This window comes from Carcharodon carcharias, chromosome 4 (genome assembly GCF_017639515.1).
Source record: "Carcharodon carcharias isolate sCarCar2 chromosome 4, sCarCar2.pri, whole genome shotgun sequence".
Classification (NCBI taxonomy): Eukaryota; Metazoa; Chordata; class Chondrichthyes; order Lamniformes; family Lamnidae; genus Carcharodon; species Carcharodon carcharias.
The window spans coordinates 7086325-7103677 of NC_054470.1; the positions used below are offsets into that span (position 1 = coordinate 7086325).

Here is a 17353-nt window from a genome sequence, read left to right on the forward strand (position 1 = left end):
GTCTGTTGATCAACCTGTTTCACCACGTTATGATTGCATCTTCCACGGCCATCAATTTCTGAAGTGAGACTTGAACCCAGTACTTTTGGCCCAGAGATGGAGACGCTACCACGGTGCCACAAGTCCTCCCTGCAAGAACTATTGAGTGGTTATAATGAGGGACTTTATTAATATTGCGTTCAATATTAGGATAACTAGTAAAAAGGGCAGAAATGAGGAAGAGTTTCCGAAGTAAGTTCAGGAGAATTTTTGGATCTATGTGTTTCCAAACCAATGAGGAAAGAGGCATTGCTGGATCTGGTTCTGTAGAATGAGATAGTTTAAGTGGATAAAGTGTCAGTAAAGGAACATTTGTGGTTGGGGAAGCGATTATAGTACCATAAGGTTTAGGTTAGCTATGGAAAAGGACAAGGAGAAACCCATAGTAAAAATGGGTTGGAAGGGCCAATTTCAGTGGGGTTATAACAGATTTGGTCCAGGTAAATTGCAATCAGAGATCGGCAGGCAAATCTGTAATGGAAAAATAGGCTGCCTTTAAAGAGGAGATAGTTCAGGTACTGTCAAGGTACATCCCTAAGGAGGGGAAAAGTAGGACAAATAAAGCCAGATAGACACTAAGATCAAACAGCAAAAGGGTACGTATGACAGATGTCAGGCTGATAATACAAGTGAAGTAGGCTGCATATTGAAAGTTCAGAGGTAAAATGGAAAAAAGAAATGAGATGCAAAGAGACAGTATGAGAAGAAACTGGCAGCTAACATGAAAGGGAATCCAAAAGTCTCCCAAAGCCATATAAACAGTAAAAGGAGAGGTGGGGCTGGGTGGGGACTCAAAAATGGATTTATGCACGAGACAGAGGGCATGCCTGAGGTACTAAATGAGCACTTTTTATATGTCTTTTACTAAGCAAGAAGATGCTGTTAAAGTCATAGTGAAAGAGCAAGTCGTTGAGAGGCTTGATGGGTTACAAGTTGATAAAGGGGAGATATTAGAAAGGCTGGCTCTGCTTAAAGTTGATAAGTCACCAGGACTGGATGAGATAAAACCAAGGATAATCAGGAAAGTATGGGTGGGAATTGCAGAGGCACCAGCCATTATCTTCCAATCCTCCTTAGATACGGTGCCAGTGTCTGGATAATTGCATACGTAACACCCTTCTTTAAAAAAGGGCGCACTGATAAACCCAGCAATATAGTCCAGTCAGTTTAACCTCAGTAGTGGGAAAGGTTTTCGAAATTGAAATCTCAGGCAAAATTAACAATCTCTTGGGATAAATGTGGATTCATTAAGGCAGAGTTTCAAAATGTAATTAGATAATTATCTGAAGAGAGAAAATTTGCAGGACTACAGGGAAAGGGTGAGGGAATGGAGCTAATTCGCTCTTGCAGAGAGCCGGCAGGGACGTGACAGGATGAATGGCCTCTTGTGCCATAGCTATTCTGTGATTCTAACCCTTGGGGTCCAGGTGTCATTCTCATAAATCCCTTAGGCCAATATGTCCTTCCTAAGGTATGGTGCCCGGAAATGCTCGCAATACTCGAGTCTAGTTCTAACCTGTGCTTTGTGTAGCTGAAGCATAACTTCTACCCCCTTGCACTCTATTCTTTTAGATATAAAAGCCAGCATTCCGTTAGTCTTTTTAATTATTTTCTGTACCTGTTCATGATGTATACACTTGGACCCCAAAGTCTCTTTGGACCTCCATTGTTTCTAGCTTCTTCCCATTGAGAAAGTATCCTGTTATATCCTTTTCATGTTCAAAGTGAATGACCTCACATTTGCTAAATTTGGGAAAATTGCAGAAAATGACGTTCAACTGGGGTCCCGATATGCTCCCACCTCCTTCCCTTTTTCTGGGAGCGGGTTGGGATTGAAATCTGAAACAGTCATGTCTGAGGTGGGGAACCATTTCGGGCAATTAAAAATGGCAATTAAAAGCCATTTTCCAATTGCAATGCCTCTTTCCCAGCAGCTGATCTTTTAAACACTGATCCTTCATTAGCGCTTCTGATGCTTCATCCCACCTGTTCTCCCTAATTGGGCAGCAATCCTGGAGACAGGCTCTTAATTTGTTGACTCCTGGAAAGAGTAACTGGAGGGCTCAGTGCTTGTAGGCTCTGGTTCCTGATGCAAAATGACCCCATTGTGTCGCCCGAGACTAAGGAGATAAAGATTCCACTCATGTTCAGCTAATTTCCTAACCAGGTCAGTCATTTGCCTTCAGTCCCATGGGCTTCAACTTTAGCTAACAGTCTTTTTTGATGGACTTTCTCAAGTGCCTTCTGTAAGTAATAAATAGCATTATTAGACATTCCCCTATCCACTTACACTAGCTACCTCTTCCAAAACAAACAATTCCATCTGGTTCATCGTTCCTTTTTTCAAATCCATGCTGACTGTCTCTGATCAATTAAAAATTTTCAAAGTGTTCAGCCACCCTATCCCTTAATTATAGACTCTCTAATTTTATGACAACAGATGTTAGGCTAACTGGTCCATAATTCCCCAGTTCTCTCTGTTACCTTTCTTAAATAGCAAAGTGGCATGCAGAGTTTTCCAATCGAAAGGAACTATTCCTGAATTGAGAGAACTTTAGAAGCTTGTCATTAGGACAACTCCAATGTTTTCACCTACTACTTTTCAAGCTTTGAATTGGAAACCTAGCCTTGGGGGTTTGTTGCTTAGTGCCATTCATTATTACTGTTATAAAAACAAAAAAACTGCGGATGCTGGAAATCCAAAACAAAAACAGAATTACCTGGAAAAACTCAGCAGGTCTGGCAGCATCGACGGAGAAGAAAAGAGTTGACGTTTCGAGTCCTCATGACCCTTCGACAGAGTTCTGTCGAAGGGTCATGAGGACTCGAAACGTCAACTCTTTTCTTCTCCGCCGATGCTGCCAGACCTGCTGAGTTTTTCCAGGTAATTCTGTTATTATTACTGTTATCTTGTTTATGTTAATTTTGTCAAGGCCCTGCCCCTGATTGAATAATAATTTCCTTGAGATACATGGGCTTACTAACCTCATCCTCTACTGTACATTTCTTGATTTCATTTTGTTTGGCATTTTACTTTTCATTGGTATGCATGTTTATTTTGCACTTGGAATGTAACTATAAATTAAAATCAACTTAAGTGTAGAGTAAGTGAAAACTGGTCTGGTCTCAAACTGGCAATTGACAGCAAAAAACCTCTAAATTGGCAGTCTGTTTAAAATGTTGTTTAAAGCCTTATCTTGGTTTGGATAAAAGTTAACTTTTTATAAGAGCATTCTTGGAATGTAATGAGCTACTATTCAAAACTACCGAATTATTTCTACAATTTACTGGTATCTTTTTACAGTGCTGATTAGGACCTCTTGTATCAGAACAGTACAGTACTAATCAATTATGGTTTTAGGATGAGCATTCATTTAATGAAGAAGAGAAAGAAAAGCTTCAAGTCGCACTCTCTCTGGAAAAACAAGGCCTCCGCTTGGTGCTGGAAACTGTATCCTTTTTCCTGGAACAGGTAAAATAATGGGAAATTGTCATGCATAAAGATTTGGGTGTGGCCACATTGCTTTGCTTGGTTTTGATTAACCCTTTCAAAGGCATGGCAAAAGCATTCCACTGAGTAGTGTGGCATTTTATAAAAATTGTGGAATAGTATAGTAGAAGTTCTTTAAGGGCTTGCTTTTAAAAATGCTCATTTGTTTATCTTGTGGTATATTACATATTTAAAATAGTGAAAAACAAAAACAGAATTACCTGGAAAAACTCAGCAGGTCTTGCAGCATCGGCGGAGAAGAACAAAGTTGATGTTTCGAGTCCTCATGACCTAGAAAGGGTCCTTCTGGGTCATGAGGACTCGAAACGTCAACTCTTTTCTTCTCCGCCGATGCTGCCAGACCTGCTGAGTTTTTCCAGGTAATTCTGTTTTTGTTTTGGATTTCCAGCATCCGCAGTTTTTTGGTTTTTAAAATAGTGGAGTTTGGTTTGCGTAAATTGGCAGTGCACATTGAGCTAGTTAGTGTAAAGTTCGCTGAAGTAGGACAGTAACATTCCAGACAGTTTTTTGAAAAGCTCAAAATTATCTGATACTTTAAAATGAATTACTTCTTGTAAAGTTTACAAGTTCATTGACCACTAACAATTTTTTCTCCCATATTCTTCTTCCTGTACCACATGCACATGAGTTAGGGACAGTAATCTGAGACAGATTAATGCATGGCTAGAGAAATGGTGCAAGTGGAAAGGTTTCTTACTCCTGGGGCATTGGAAACCAACCTTTGGGCAGGAGGTACTTGCCAAAAATAGATGGGTTCCACCTTAACGGGGCTGTTAGAAAAGCTAGGTTTTTCTCCTTTTAGAGGAGAGATGGTTCAGATGAGATTTAATAGAGGTATTAAAAATTAGGTACGGTTTTTGATGGGGCACATAGAGGGGCTGTTTTTGTGGCAGAAGGGTTGGCTACAAGTGGATATGGTTTTAAAGTAATTGTTAAAAGAACCAGAAGTGAATGAAGAATTTTCTTTTTAACACAACAGATTGTTATGATCCAGCAAGTGAGCCTGAAAGGGTGATGGAAGCAGATGCAACACACTTTCAAAAGGGAAATGGCTAATAATTGAAGGAGAAAAATTTGTAGGACTATGGGGAAAAGGCAGGGGAATGGAACCAGTTGAATAACTTGTTCAAAGGGCCGGCAGTGCACAATGGGCTGAATGGCCTTCTTACATGCCGTATTTCTCCATGAATCTGTATTAGGTTGACTTTTGACTTTGTTAGCTTGCCACTTTCTGCAATCAGACCACTGGGGACATGCAGATCGCTCAAAATGCTTTCTGAAATTTTCTTATGAGTAACTGAATTATCTATTGCTCTAAGGGTTTAAAAACTTTAAAAAAAAAAGTTCACTTACATATTATGCAATTCATCCATTGAATTTGCCTCAGTGCTTTTATACAAGTTTTTATTTGAAGACTTCAGTTTTTCCTAAAACTTTAGGCTTGTTGATTATACATTTGTTGAGACTCTTGAATTTGTCTGAGCCAAATTTGGATCGTACACCTAATTTCCCAAAATGTATCAATACCATAGTCAGCAGTATTGATGCAATATTTTTCTTCAGTTTCAGCATTTTTTTTTTCACCAGTCGTCTATCTTTAATAATTATGGAAACAAGAGGGCAAATTTCAAAAGCTTTATTGAAGTTTAATTTATATTGAGCTTGTGTGCAGGGAACAAAAGTCAGATACCTGTTGTAGCTTTTGTTTTGTGTTGTAAAAGTATCAGAACCATGTATTATGATGAGAGATTGATGAGCGCCTCTGTTCTGCCTGATGCTCAGTTTTCAAAAATTCATACACCGGAGGCTCAATGTGAATAATTTTCACCTAGGCTTTTGCTAGCAGGTAAGGCCAGCAAATTTGTTGGCTTGACTATTCAACTGGCAGTTTTTACAATGATTTAATATGTTAGCGTGGAAATGAGGCTCAGTCTAGTTAATGCACTTTCCAAAGTTGATAGAACACAAAACGTAAATATAATAGGTATTTACTCTGTACACTGTCATTGTTCCTTTTTCTTCTGCACATATGCAACCTGTTTAAATTCCTCCTTTTAAAATAGGCACAGCCTCTGTTTAAAAAGAAAATGCTAAATATAAATTTTATCTTTAGTGTTTATCCAAATAATTTTGAAAGCTTTCGGACTGAAACTGCCAGAAACTAGACAAAAAATACTCTTATCAGTGCAAATTACAGCCTATGCCAATACACCCTAGGAATTGTCTGTGTAAAAACTCAGACAACATAATCCAGATTCAGTTCACTGCATCACAGCTCTTGGGAAATGCATCAAATCCAAGTCCTTTTGGGAAATGTCAGACCTTTAAGTAAACAATTTAATGTATTTTAAATGAATTTTAACGAGACAATTCAGTGGATAAATTTAATTATATCAGTGTGAATTACGCATTTTTTTTTGTTTAAACTTGTAATTGTGAAATTGCTGAGATGAAAAAATCTTTCCTGGTTTGTGGAAACCTGGTTGTTGGATTGCGTTGACAGCTTGTGTTTATGTGGGAGTGGAATTGGAATTGGAGCATTATAAACGTGGATATTTGAATTGATAATGAGGAGAAAATTGACAAGTGTGATTTTTAAAACTGTACAGCTGTGAAACTGAGCCCAATCAGAAATATTTGCAAATGTAAGATTACAGTATATAGGCCTGGATTCTCACACCCGAGTTGGACAGTGAGAGTTGGGAAATCTCCTGGCCCACAGCAATTGTCTAGGGAAGAAACTCACCCGAATAGTAGAATCCTCCCTCTGGCTTTGGAGGCGGGTGGGGAGATTTTATTCATTCATGGGATGCGGGCATTGCTGGCTAGGCCAACATTTATTTTCCAATCCTAATTGCTGTTGGGAAGGTGGTAGGGAGCCACCTTCTTAAACCACTGCAGTCCATGTTGTATTAGTGTGCCAAAAGTGCTGTTAGGGAGGGAGGGAGTTCCAGGATTTTGACCCAGTGACAGTGAAGGAGCAGTGATATGTTTCCAAGTCAGGATGGTGTGTGGCTTGGAGGGGAACATGCAGGTGGTGGTGTTCCCATGCACCTGCTGGCCTTATCCTATTAGGTGGTAGAGGTCGCAGGTTTGAAAAGAGCTGTCGGAGGAGCCTTGGTGAGTTGCTGCAGTGCATTTTGTGGATCTTGTGTGTTATTGTTGGAGGGGAATGTTTAAGGTGGTGGATGGGGTGCCAATCAAGCGGGCTGATTTATCCTGGATGATGTCGAGCTTCTTGAGTGTTGTTGGAGCTGCATTCATCCAGGCAAGTGGAGGGTATTCCATCACACTCCTGACTTGTGACTAGTAGATGGTGGACAGGCTTTGGTGAGTCAGGAGGTGAGTTATTCATCGCAAGATTCCTAGCCTTTGAACTGCTCATGTAGCCACAGTATTTATATTGTTAGCCCAGTTCAGATTCTGGTCAGTGGTAAGCCCCCAGGATGTTGATTTTGGGGATTCAGTGATGGTAATGCCATTGAACATTAAGGGAGATGGTTAGATTCTCTCTTGATGGAGATGGTCATTGCCTGGCACTTGTGTGATGAATGTTACTTGCCATTATCAGCACAAGCCTGAATGTCCTCCAGGTCTTGCTGCATATGAACGTAGACTACTTTAGTATCTAAGGAGTCACAAATGGTGCTGAACTTTGTGCAATCGTCGGCAAACATCCCCACTTTTGATGGCAGGAAGAGGGAAGTTCGTGGATGAAACAGCTAAAGATGGTTGGTGTGAAATGGAGTCACCACACCCCTCTGCACCCCTTCCCCACCCCCTACCACCTCACCCCGGACGCAAATCGAAGGTAGCCACAGGGGCTGTCGAGTGCTGAGGTGGGCTGTTTAAAAGGCCCACCCCTCTTCTCTGGGACTTATCCCAGTTATGTTTTTAAATAGTGGACCCTGTAGCTTTCGCCCTTCACACCCCATCACCTCACACCCACTCCTCGTGCTCCCTGTCCACCCCCAATGCCTGCTCATACCCACCATGTCTTCCCCCACCCCACCATCCACCCCTTTGGTCTCTTATCTACCCTTCAAGAGCTTTACAATTACTCTTTTAAAAATGTGTTACTCCTACATTGGGGGATTAGGTCTTTGCTCCTGTGGAACTGGTGTCTGTTGGAACTGAGTTCAGACGTCCCTGCCGAGTTCACTTTTCCCTCCTGTGTGAATCACGTCCACCACCTTTCCCCTACTGTTGAAAATGGGATCTGTCGGAAATAGGGATGGGACTTTCAGATCTGGGTTCCACCTGCCATTTTTAAAGGTCCATGAAGTCTCTACGACTGTGTGGAAATCCAGGCTGTAGTCTTTAGTCAATACGTTGAGTGCCCTAACAATCATGTACCCATCATGTCTCTCTGATCCATGTTGGTCAACTAACGTTATGTCCTTCCTTCAAAATCTTGTGTTGGTGGGAGGCCAGAGCCCAGAACTGGCATTCGAAGTGCTTGGTGAGATTTCCTAAAATAGCAGTTCCACTGTTTTGGGCAAATCCTTGCTTTTTAAAGTTTTAATACTTGGTGTAAATGTATTTGTTACAGTTAGCTACTTTTAGACCGGGAACTGGCATTAACCATTCTGCTGGCTTCAGGATGATGAGTAGCTTGAGGCAAATGAAAAGTTAGGGCAGGATAAATAAGCAGAGATAAAATTCTTTAACTTAAATAGAAAGTCAAGATAATGCAGCATGTGCACTTTTGTTGAGACAGTTTATTTGCAAGATTCTCGAAAATGTCATAGAGCCAGAAGAAGGCCATTCATTCAGTCATGGAGTCCATGCCAGCTCATCATAGAGTAATGCTGTCAGTTCCGTTCCCCAGCTTTATCCTCCTCGCCCTTCAAGTTTATTTCTTTCAAGTACCTAATCCAATTTCCTTTTAAAATCATTGATCATCTCTGCAGGTTTGTCTCTGTTTTGAATTTTCACTTTACTTGTATGTTTCTCATCAGGCAGCTTATTACAACATGAAACCTGCTGCTCTTCAACAACAACTGGAAAATATTCACCTGAGTCAAGAGAAAGCTGAGGCCTTTGTCCAGGCCTGGGCAAATATGGGCCAAGATATTGTTGAAAAGTTGAGGCAAAGTACATTTGCTCCTAAAAAGGTAATACAAGTCGAGATGATCAAAAATAAATACTGGGGTTTTCTTTCTCAAAGGTAGAATTTGGACTTATATCACAAAAATATCCCAAAGCACTTCTTGTGTAGTGGATTACTTTGAAGTATAACTCCAGTTTATCACAATAGAGGTGGCATCCACGTATGGCAGAGAACTGAATGATGACTTTATTTATGTTTGGTAATAGCGGTGAGAGAATGGGCCACCACCCTTGGAGAATTATCCATTATTTTTCAAACGGTGCTACTTAAGCTGTAATGTTAATGTGGTTCATGTGAACATGAAGATGCGGGCCTCAATTTAACCTTTTCTCTGAAAGATGTACAGTGCTGAGAAACTGCTTCCTAGAGTGCCTTGGCGATGTTTTTGTGTGTGCCTTGAATCCATGACTACCTGATTCAGAGATGAGAATGTAATCAACTGAGCCATTTCAAAACCTGAATAGTTTTGACTTCTTTAAAACTTCCAGCTCTTTGCTTTGTTTTCTACTTATAGACAGAACCCTTGTTTTTCTCTTGGAACTTTAGAATCCAATCATGAAAAGCCAAGAGTTCTGGGAAATACAATGTATAATAATTATCCTTATAATTTCAGCATTTTTGGTCTCAAGTCATCTGATGTTGTTCTGTTAAAGAGCTTAAAAAAACTTCTGGCATAAGTTAGAGTATTAGAGTAGAGAAGTGTATGGGAGTTCAAATAAGTGTGCTGCGTTTTCTTACAAACATATATTATAAATAAAGGCTTATTGGGATGAAGTTAATCTTCAGCAATAGTGCAAGATGGGTGCAAGTACATAACAGCCTGCATTACATTGCACCCAATTATCTTTTCCATTGATTTCAAACAACCAATATTACCTCATTATGTTTGTTAGAAATGTGGATAATCTTAATTTGCTGATTGCTTTTCAGTATTGAGGCAAGCTCTTTGGGATAAATTTGTGTACACAGCTGCATGGTGTCGCACATGCTGAGTCAAGACCAAGTGCTGAATAAATCAAGCAGGGCTACACTGTAGGGCTAAGGTGGGAGAGCGAGGGAAGGCAGATAAATAAGTAGTCTAAAAATTAATTCCAATGCCGAACATCTATTCTGCATTAATACCTCAAATTTGTTCATATTTACAGCTCGAAAAAATTGGGTTCTGTCTTAACCTTGAAATGGGTCATTCAACGCAAGCCAAAATGAAATCTCCTCATGCTATTCTTGAGCTTGGAGTCAACAGTGAAGACTCTGAGGTAAATGAATCAGAAATATTATAAAGAGGAAAGCTGTCTTGTAATACTACTGGGTATAGTTTGTATTAGACAACTGGAACCATTCACAAGCATAAATAAGTTTTGTGCATCTAGACCCAAAAGTACTTTGTGATTAACAGACTTGAGTCAGTGCAGAGTTTTCTTTTGTGTGCCTTAGTCCTCCCACTTTGTCCTTGAAATGGTTGACCCCTGCTCAGTTATTTTACTATGTGCATTGCTTGCCTTCTCATACCTCACTCAAGTAACCCTTTTCTTATATGAGCCTAGGCATTAACTGTTAGCAGGTTACTTGTTTGACGTTGGTACCTGTGGAACTGTGCCATGGCATAACTGACCGCTTTCTGGAGAGGACGGGAGAAAAATGTTTTTTTTTTGTATATGTAATGATATACTTACAGGATAATTCCTTTTAAGGTAAGAGAGCTATATCTTAGGAAAGGTCTGATCTGTGGAAATGTAATAGTGTATTATGTTACGACCAGGTGAAGAGGAGTGAACTGGCTTTGCTCTACTCAACCTCCTCAGTTGGTCATGATAAAAGTTTGTTCCTTTTTCACAAGGATGTGCTTTTTTTTCAAACCAGAATGTATTTAACTATTTATGCAGTGAGCAATAAGGAGCCAATTAAACAAGGCTTTCTTGAGTTAAAGAGCAAATTTTATTATCAACTAAACCTGAGGTGGTGGAGGGGGCGGGGGCGGGGCGGTGGAGATGGGGGACATGTCTGTGATGTTGCATTATCAGAAATGGGGCAAGTTAGAGTCCAATAAAAAATAAGTTCGAAGAATACATGGTTAAATGTGCTTTGCTTTTCCTTGAGGTGTAGATTTTAAAATGCTGTGGCCAATTTGGGTTAGTTGGTTTCATAGACATGGTCAGATGTAGAAGATGGTGCAATTATTATGAGATCTCTGTTAGCTGGTGGATTTCAATTAAAGTTGGTTTCCAAACCAGTTCATACACTTTTTCCAAAAGAGAGGGAGGGAGAGAAGTGGAGCTATTCAGCCTGTTTCCTCTGTTGAAAACTTTCCTGACCCTCCCTGTGTCACTTGCAATCTCCCTGCAGTGGCTGTACCCTGGCCTGTTATACTTCACCCACTGCGTATTTCCTAGGGGTTTTGAATGGGTCTGTGTGGCAGCCATTGTTTCAATATCCAGCATTTTGCATTTTAGCATCTCTTCCTTGGACAGTGATGAGTTTCGATGGATCTGAAGCTTTGTTATTTTCTCACTTTCACCTTGGAAGTTGGCCTTGCGTTTTTAAATAGTTTGTTCGTTCTCATTTCAACTTGCAAAATTTTCAGTCAGTTGAAAGTTTGAAAACCATATTTTCAAAATTAAAGGGGCATAACCTTGACGATCATGTTTATGAAAGATGTGGAACACAATCAGCACCATCACTACTAAAGATTGAGGCTGTATGACCAAAATGGCAGTCCTTTGCATTAATTTAGGTATCCCTATACAGGGATTCCAGTCGGGTCATTCTCTCCAATCTGTCACAAAATCCTTGTCACTGTGTCTAATCCACTTTTATGGCCACAGTCTTGGATAGAATCATAGAATGATGCAGCACAGAAGGAAGCCATTCAGCTCATTGTGCCTGTGCTGACTCTTTGAAAGAGCTACCCAGTTAGTCCCACTCCACTGCTTTTTGTTCGTTGCCCTGCAAATGTTTTTCCATTTTTTTGCCTCGATTTATAAAGCCAAAGATCCCCATGCCTTTTTTTAAACAAGTTTCTTAATTTGTCTTGCAACATTCAAACACTGGTGCAGAGGTACCTCAGCCTCTCTGTTCCCTCACCCCCTTCAACATTGCACCATGTACTTTAATTGGCTCTCCTCAGTGTTCCTCCCAAAATTAGTCACTTCACACTTTCCTGCATTAAATCTTTGCTGCCATATGTCTGTCCATTTCATCATTCCAAAGTCTATTACTATCTTCCTCATTGTTCACACTATTTCCAAGTGTCCTGGCCTCTCCAAACTTTGAAATTATGCCCTTCATGCTTAGGTCCCCAACACTGGCCCCTGGGGGACACCACTGCACATAAGAAATAGGAACAGAAGTAGGCCATATAATCTCTTGAGCTCCGCCATTCAATAAGATCATGGCTGAGTTTCTACATCAACTCTACTTTCCCACCCTTTTTCCAGATCCCTTGATTCTGTAAGTGACCCAAAATCCAACTGCCTCAATCTTGAATATACTCTTCAGCAGGGCAGCCAAAACCTCCTGGGATGGAGAATTCCAAAGATTCACAACCCTCTGAGTGAAGAAATTTTTCCTTACCTCAGTCCTAAACGGCTGCCCCCTTATCCCAGGACTATATCCAGCCCTCCCAGTTATCAGCACTCCAACAGGGAAAACAGCCTCCCGGTACCTAACTTGTTAAGCCCTCTAAGAATTTCATACACTTAAATAAGGTCACCCCTCAGTCTTCTAAACCCCAGACGATATGGGCCCACTTGACATTATCTCTCCTCAAAGGACAGCCCTCTTTTCCCTCCAATTTATGAAATAAAACATTCACCACTACTCTCTGCTTTCTGTCCCATGGCCAATTTGTATCCACACAGCCACTGTTCCTTTAGTCCTCTGAACTTCACTTTTGCTAACAAGTTATTACGTGGTACTTCTATCAGACACCTTTTAAAAACTCATACACAATATCAAATGCACCACCCGTGTCAAACCTCTGCAATAATTTAGGAAAAGAACTCAATAAAGTTAGTCAACATGAGTTGCCTTTAATTATGCACACTAGCTTTCGTTTACTGATGCAAATTTTTGCCAAGTGCAAATTTATTTTGATTTTGGATTACTGCCTCTAAATGCTTCCCCAGCTCCAAACATCAGGCTGACTGGCTTTTAGTTTTCGGGTTTAATCCTCTCCCCTGCTTTGTACAGGATTCATCCAGTCGTTTGGCACCATTCCAATATCTGAAGAGATTCGGAAGGTTTTGGCCAGATCCTCCTCAGTTTTCACCCTTACTCACTTCAGCAGCTCAGGAACCATCCCATTTGGATCAGAAAAGTGACTTTTCTACCTTTGAGTACCGCCAACCTTTTGACAATTTATCCATTTACCCATTATCCATTTTTATCTGCTGCCTCTTCTTAATGGTGACTTTGGCAGTACCCTCTTCTTTAGTGAAGATCCAGGCAAAGTACTCATTTAATACCTCTGCCTCTTATCTCCAGAAGATGATGTTTTGGTCCCCTAATCAATCCCACCATTCCTTTGACTACTGTTGTACGATTTATAAGATTATAAAAGGCACGTGGGTTCCCTTTTATTTACCTGTTAATCTATTCTCACTGAAAACTGCTCCATTTGTCCCCTTCATTCCCTGGAGCTAGATCTAACTAGACGTTGTTCTCATAGAATTATGAGTCTGCCCTATGATATAAACTGGGTGAACTCCATAACATAAGGACCATCAATCTATATTAATGAACTGCTTCATTGAGCATCTTTCATGAATAAAGCATGAAGCCCATTAATTATGTTATGCCCAGCAGATCTTTTAATTTTCTTGATTTAACCTTGGTCTCCAGCAGGTGGCGGTAAAAGCATATTAGGTGGAATTTTACAATTCATTACCTTGAAATTGGGCTCCAGAACGACTGTCGCTTTGGCGCTTGGTGCCGTTTTGTTACCCGAGTTGTTGTCTGTGCTGCATGTGCACACTTCTGGCATGGCTTGCGCCAAATGCCATCTTGGGGAAGGCATTAGTGCAGATGTTAGGAGTGTACAGCAGAAGAATGCAGAATAAGCAGATTGTGATGTCAGTAAGTGGGTAATGCTGATTTGATGCCAGTGCTACCATTTTCAACCTCACGGCTCTCGTCAATGCCCTCACTTTACCTCGTGAAGCTGAAAGTGTGTTCGGCAGCAGGAAGGGCCCACCCCGCCCCCCCCCCCCCCCCCCCCCCCCCCCCCCTCACCAGTAGAATTTAAATGGATCATCAACAACTTGCATATTAGTAGCTGATTATTATTTACTGGTTCTGTTTGTGAATGTTCTGAGTGTTTTGAGGAGGTGGTTACAATTGAAATCTGCAAGGAGTGGTGCTGAATGTGGAAAAGGCAGTGGATATGACTGCAAATTTCCTTGCTCCCAATCATGAGTGCTATAGTTGCAATTCCACTTGGGCTGCAGCATGAGCTGGAGGTGGCAAAGAGAGGACAAGCTGCTCATAGAGGGAGGAGGAGGAGGGGGAGGAGGAAGGGGAGAAGGACCCTCTGCAGGAGGCCTTATCCATTTGGGGTGTTTTGGGTGTTCGCAACCTAAGCCAAGAGCAGTGTTGCATCGTCCCCCCCTTTACAAAGGAGGTGCTCACAGAACTCTGCCATCCTCTTGCAACTAGAACTGCAGCTTCAAGATCAGGGCAAGGACAGCGCTGCCACCAACTAGAAAAGTGAGCGTGGCTTTCAGTTTTTTTCTGTGTCATGATCCTTCCAGGCTGGAGCAGGTGACAAATCTAGCACTTCCCGGTTCGCCATCATGCTGCATCAGAAAGAGCAGAGATCTGTATGCCAGGAGAGGGGAGTTTGTTGTGTTCCTCTGAACAGAGAGAAGCAGCAGCTGGACTCTGCATGTGATTTTGCTGGAAGGGTGACTGCTGAGTGATCCAGGATATTGTTTAACACCTGGCTTATGATTCCACTCTGCAAACCAACCACATGTGACCAGCGTGCATACAATAAGAGTCATGTTGCCACAAAATACATCATCAAGCAGACGACTTGGGTGCGGAAGCAATGGTTCCGCTGCTTTAACCACTCTGGACGAGAGCTCTGTTCATTTGTTTCAGCTGGTGTCTAGATTCATAGTGTTCCTTCTGTACTCCTTACAACCTGCTTGTCATTAGGGCACAGCCCTTGCCACCAGTGATGTGGCGAGCGCCCTCAATAGGAAGAGCCGGAGGAAGGGTTGAGGCAGCTGGTATGTCCACATTCCAGCCAGGCTGCCTATGATCACTTCATTTGACTCCAGTTCTCATGAACGCAACCCAAAATCCCCATTTAGATCATAAGAATTAGGAGCAGGAGTAGACCATTCGCTCCCTCAAGCCCATTCTATAACATCCCCACACCCACCATCCTCCTTTCACTGACCATACCGCATCCTCTTGGCCACAGTGCTGAAGTGAAATCCATCCCTAAACAAATTTCCCATGCCAACTTTATCAAACAAACCACTCAATACTCCATGTAAATGCCAACTTCTCATCCTTGTGCATTTCCTTAGTGCCTGTCTTGTGGATGCCTTTGCCTGTCCTTCTGCTCCTGTGCACTGCTACCCCAGGAGCTGCAGCATGGCTGCTGATTAAATGTAGACAAAATTGCAGATGGTTTTGAGGATGCCCCGTGCATCTCCGGGCTTTAAAGGCCCGGCTTCAATCTGCAGCACCTTGGCGTGGGTGGCAGCAGTCTGGGCTGGCTGGCTGAGAGGCTACTGGCAGGGTGGAATGTTGGGAACACAAATGCAGTCATCCTGAGAGAGGACAGCAGGTTCATGCTCCCCGGGAGCACTGCCACTCCCCCTGGGGGTAGTGACTCAGTAATGCTTGTTATCTGTTCGAGCACTGGTTGCTAGGCTACTGTAAGACTCTGAACACCTTTTGGGGCTCTGGTATCTGCAGCCATGATGGTGACAGTATGAACCTGCACAGCTATAAGCTTCCACTGCAGACATGGTGTGGCCTCTGTGCTGCAATGAAAGCTTAGACGCTGGCATCAGATGCTACTTCATGATCGAGTGTTCTCATGGAGTTGGCCGTCAGTTCCAAGTTGGAAGAAATGGTCTCCAAGCTCGGCGTAAAACCCTGTGCCGTTAGTTTTGAACTGGGCTCCTCCATGCTCCTAAGCAGTCACAGCAGGCATTCTGGCAGGTCTCCAGTGCACCAAGTGTTTTGGTCTGTATGCCTGTCAGCCATTTTCTGTATCCTACACCCAACACCCCCTCCCCCCCCTCACCCCTGAGTTTTCTTTAGCAAAACCCATGTGCTGGCACCCATGCTAACCTTTCCCTGCCGCTGGTGCCTGGTGGGTCACCCATTCAGATCCTGTATCAGTATTTGAGCTGGTGGGTGTGTGTGAAGCTGAGTGGTCAGTGTTTCTTCATCACTGGTGACATGTACCTCTTGGCCTTCAGGCTCCTGCAGCTATGCCTGGCCAGGTGACAATTCTTGGATAATAAGAACATAAGAACTAGGAGCAGGAGTAGGCAATTCAGCCCCTCGAGCCTGCCCCGCCATTCAATACGATCATGGCTGATCTCGTTTCGGTCTCAACTCCAATTTTCCGCCCTCTCCCCATAACCTTTCAACCTATTACTAATTAAAAATCTGTCTATCTCCTCCTTAAATTTATTCAGCGTCCCGGCATCCACTGCACTCTGGGGTAGTGAATTCCACAGATTCACAAACCTTTGAGAAAAGTAATTCCTCTCATCTCTGATTTAAATCTACCACCCCTTAGCCTAGAACAATGGCCTCTCATTCTAGAATGCCCCACAAGGGGAAACATCTGCTCCACGTCTACTTTGTCTCTCCCCTTTAGCATCTTGTATACCTCAATTAGATCTCCTCTTATGTGCATGCTGATAGCATCTGCAGCTTACATATCAGAAAAGACTGTGGGGTGAGGGGGACGAGGGAAGGTGAATTAGGTAGAGATATACTCTCTCCTTTTATGGTCACAACCCTGCCACTGTTCAGGACCTCAGCAATGGCCAATATAATTATAGTGACGTCTCCATGGGGTTGGGCTGCCCGTCCCCTGCCTGTTGGGTGCTGATACTGCATCTGATTCTGTGCCACCTTGACTTGCAAGGGAGATGGAAGGGTAGTGCAATGTGTTTGGGTGGTGTGGCTGCCATGGTTGAATAGCTGGCACTTTGAGAAGTGGATGAGAGGCTTGTGGCAGTGCTAAGTGTGAAGCTGTGGTTAAACTATGACTATGAGGTCTGTTGTGCTTGATAGAGAATTTTGCTTGGTGAGTGAAGGAGATGTGGTAAATCGAACATTGTGTGAGGCTAGTGGTTGAGTTGTTAGGGTAGGTGAAGATGCATTAATTTACCTTGACCACTTGTGTGAAATCATGGAACTTCTTGTGACCCTGCATGCAGGTCATCAGGGTGCCACTGTTCACATTGACCTCCATGGCTATATACCCCTATTCTTTTCTAAATACTTGTGGGAAGAGCCTCCTGGCCCCTAGGTTGTGCTAACTTCACTATTCCTCTAGGTTAGTCACTCTTCAACAGCTTCCGATACCTGCTGCAGCCACAATGCACCTCTCCTTTTAAGAGGTGCAAACTAACTGTAGGTGGTGCTAGCCTCACATGAACTTTGGTTCCTTGCTGAGACATGCAGCTACTCAGCAGCGCATTTAGCACTGG

The 17353-nt window shown here is 42.4% G+C and overlaps 1 protein-coding gene across 2 annotated transcripts in view; it reads left to right on the forward strand.

The window, feature by feature from the left end:
- The window catches only part of commd10 (COMM domain containing 10), a 136279-nt gene that overhangs the window by 8305 nt on the left and 110621 nt on the right, over positions 1-17353 (forward strand). The window contains exons 3-5 of one of the 2 annotated variants that reach the window (XM_041185502.1): positions 3401-3511; positions 8512-8667; positions 9809-9919. In XM_041185502.1, coding sequence (XP_041041436.1) covers positions 3401-3511; positions 8512-8667; positions 9809-9919 — 378 coding nt within the window. The remainder of the gene's footprint in view (positions 1-3400; positions 3512-8511; positions 8668-9808; positions 9920-17353) is intronic. The other variant, XM_041185503.1, reaches the window with a different exon arrangement.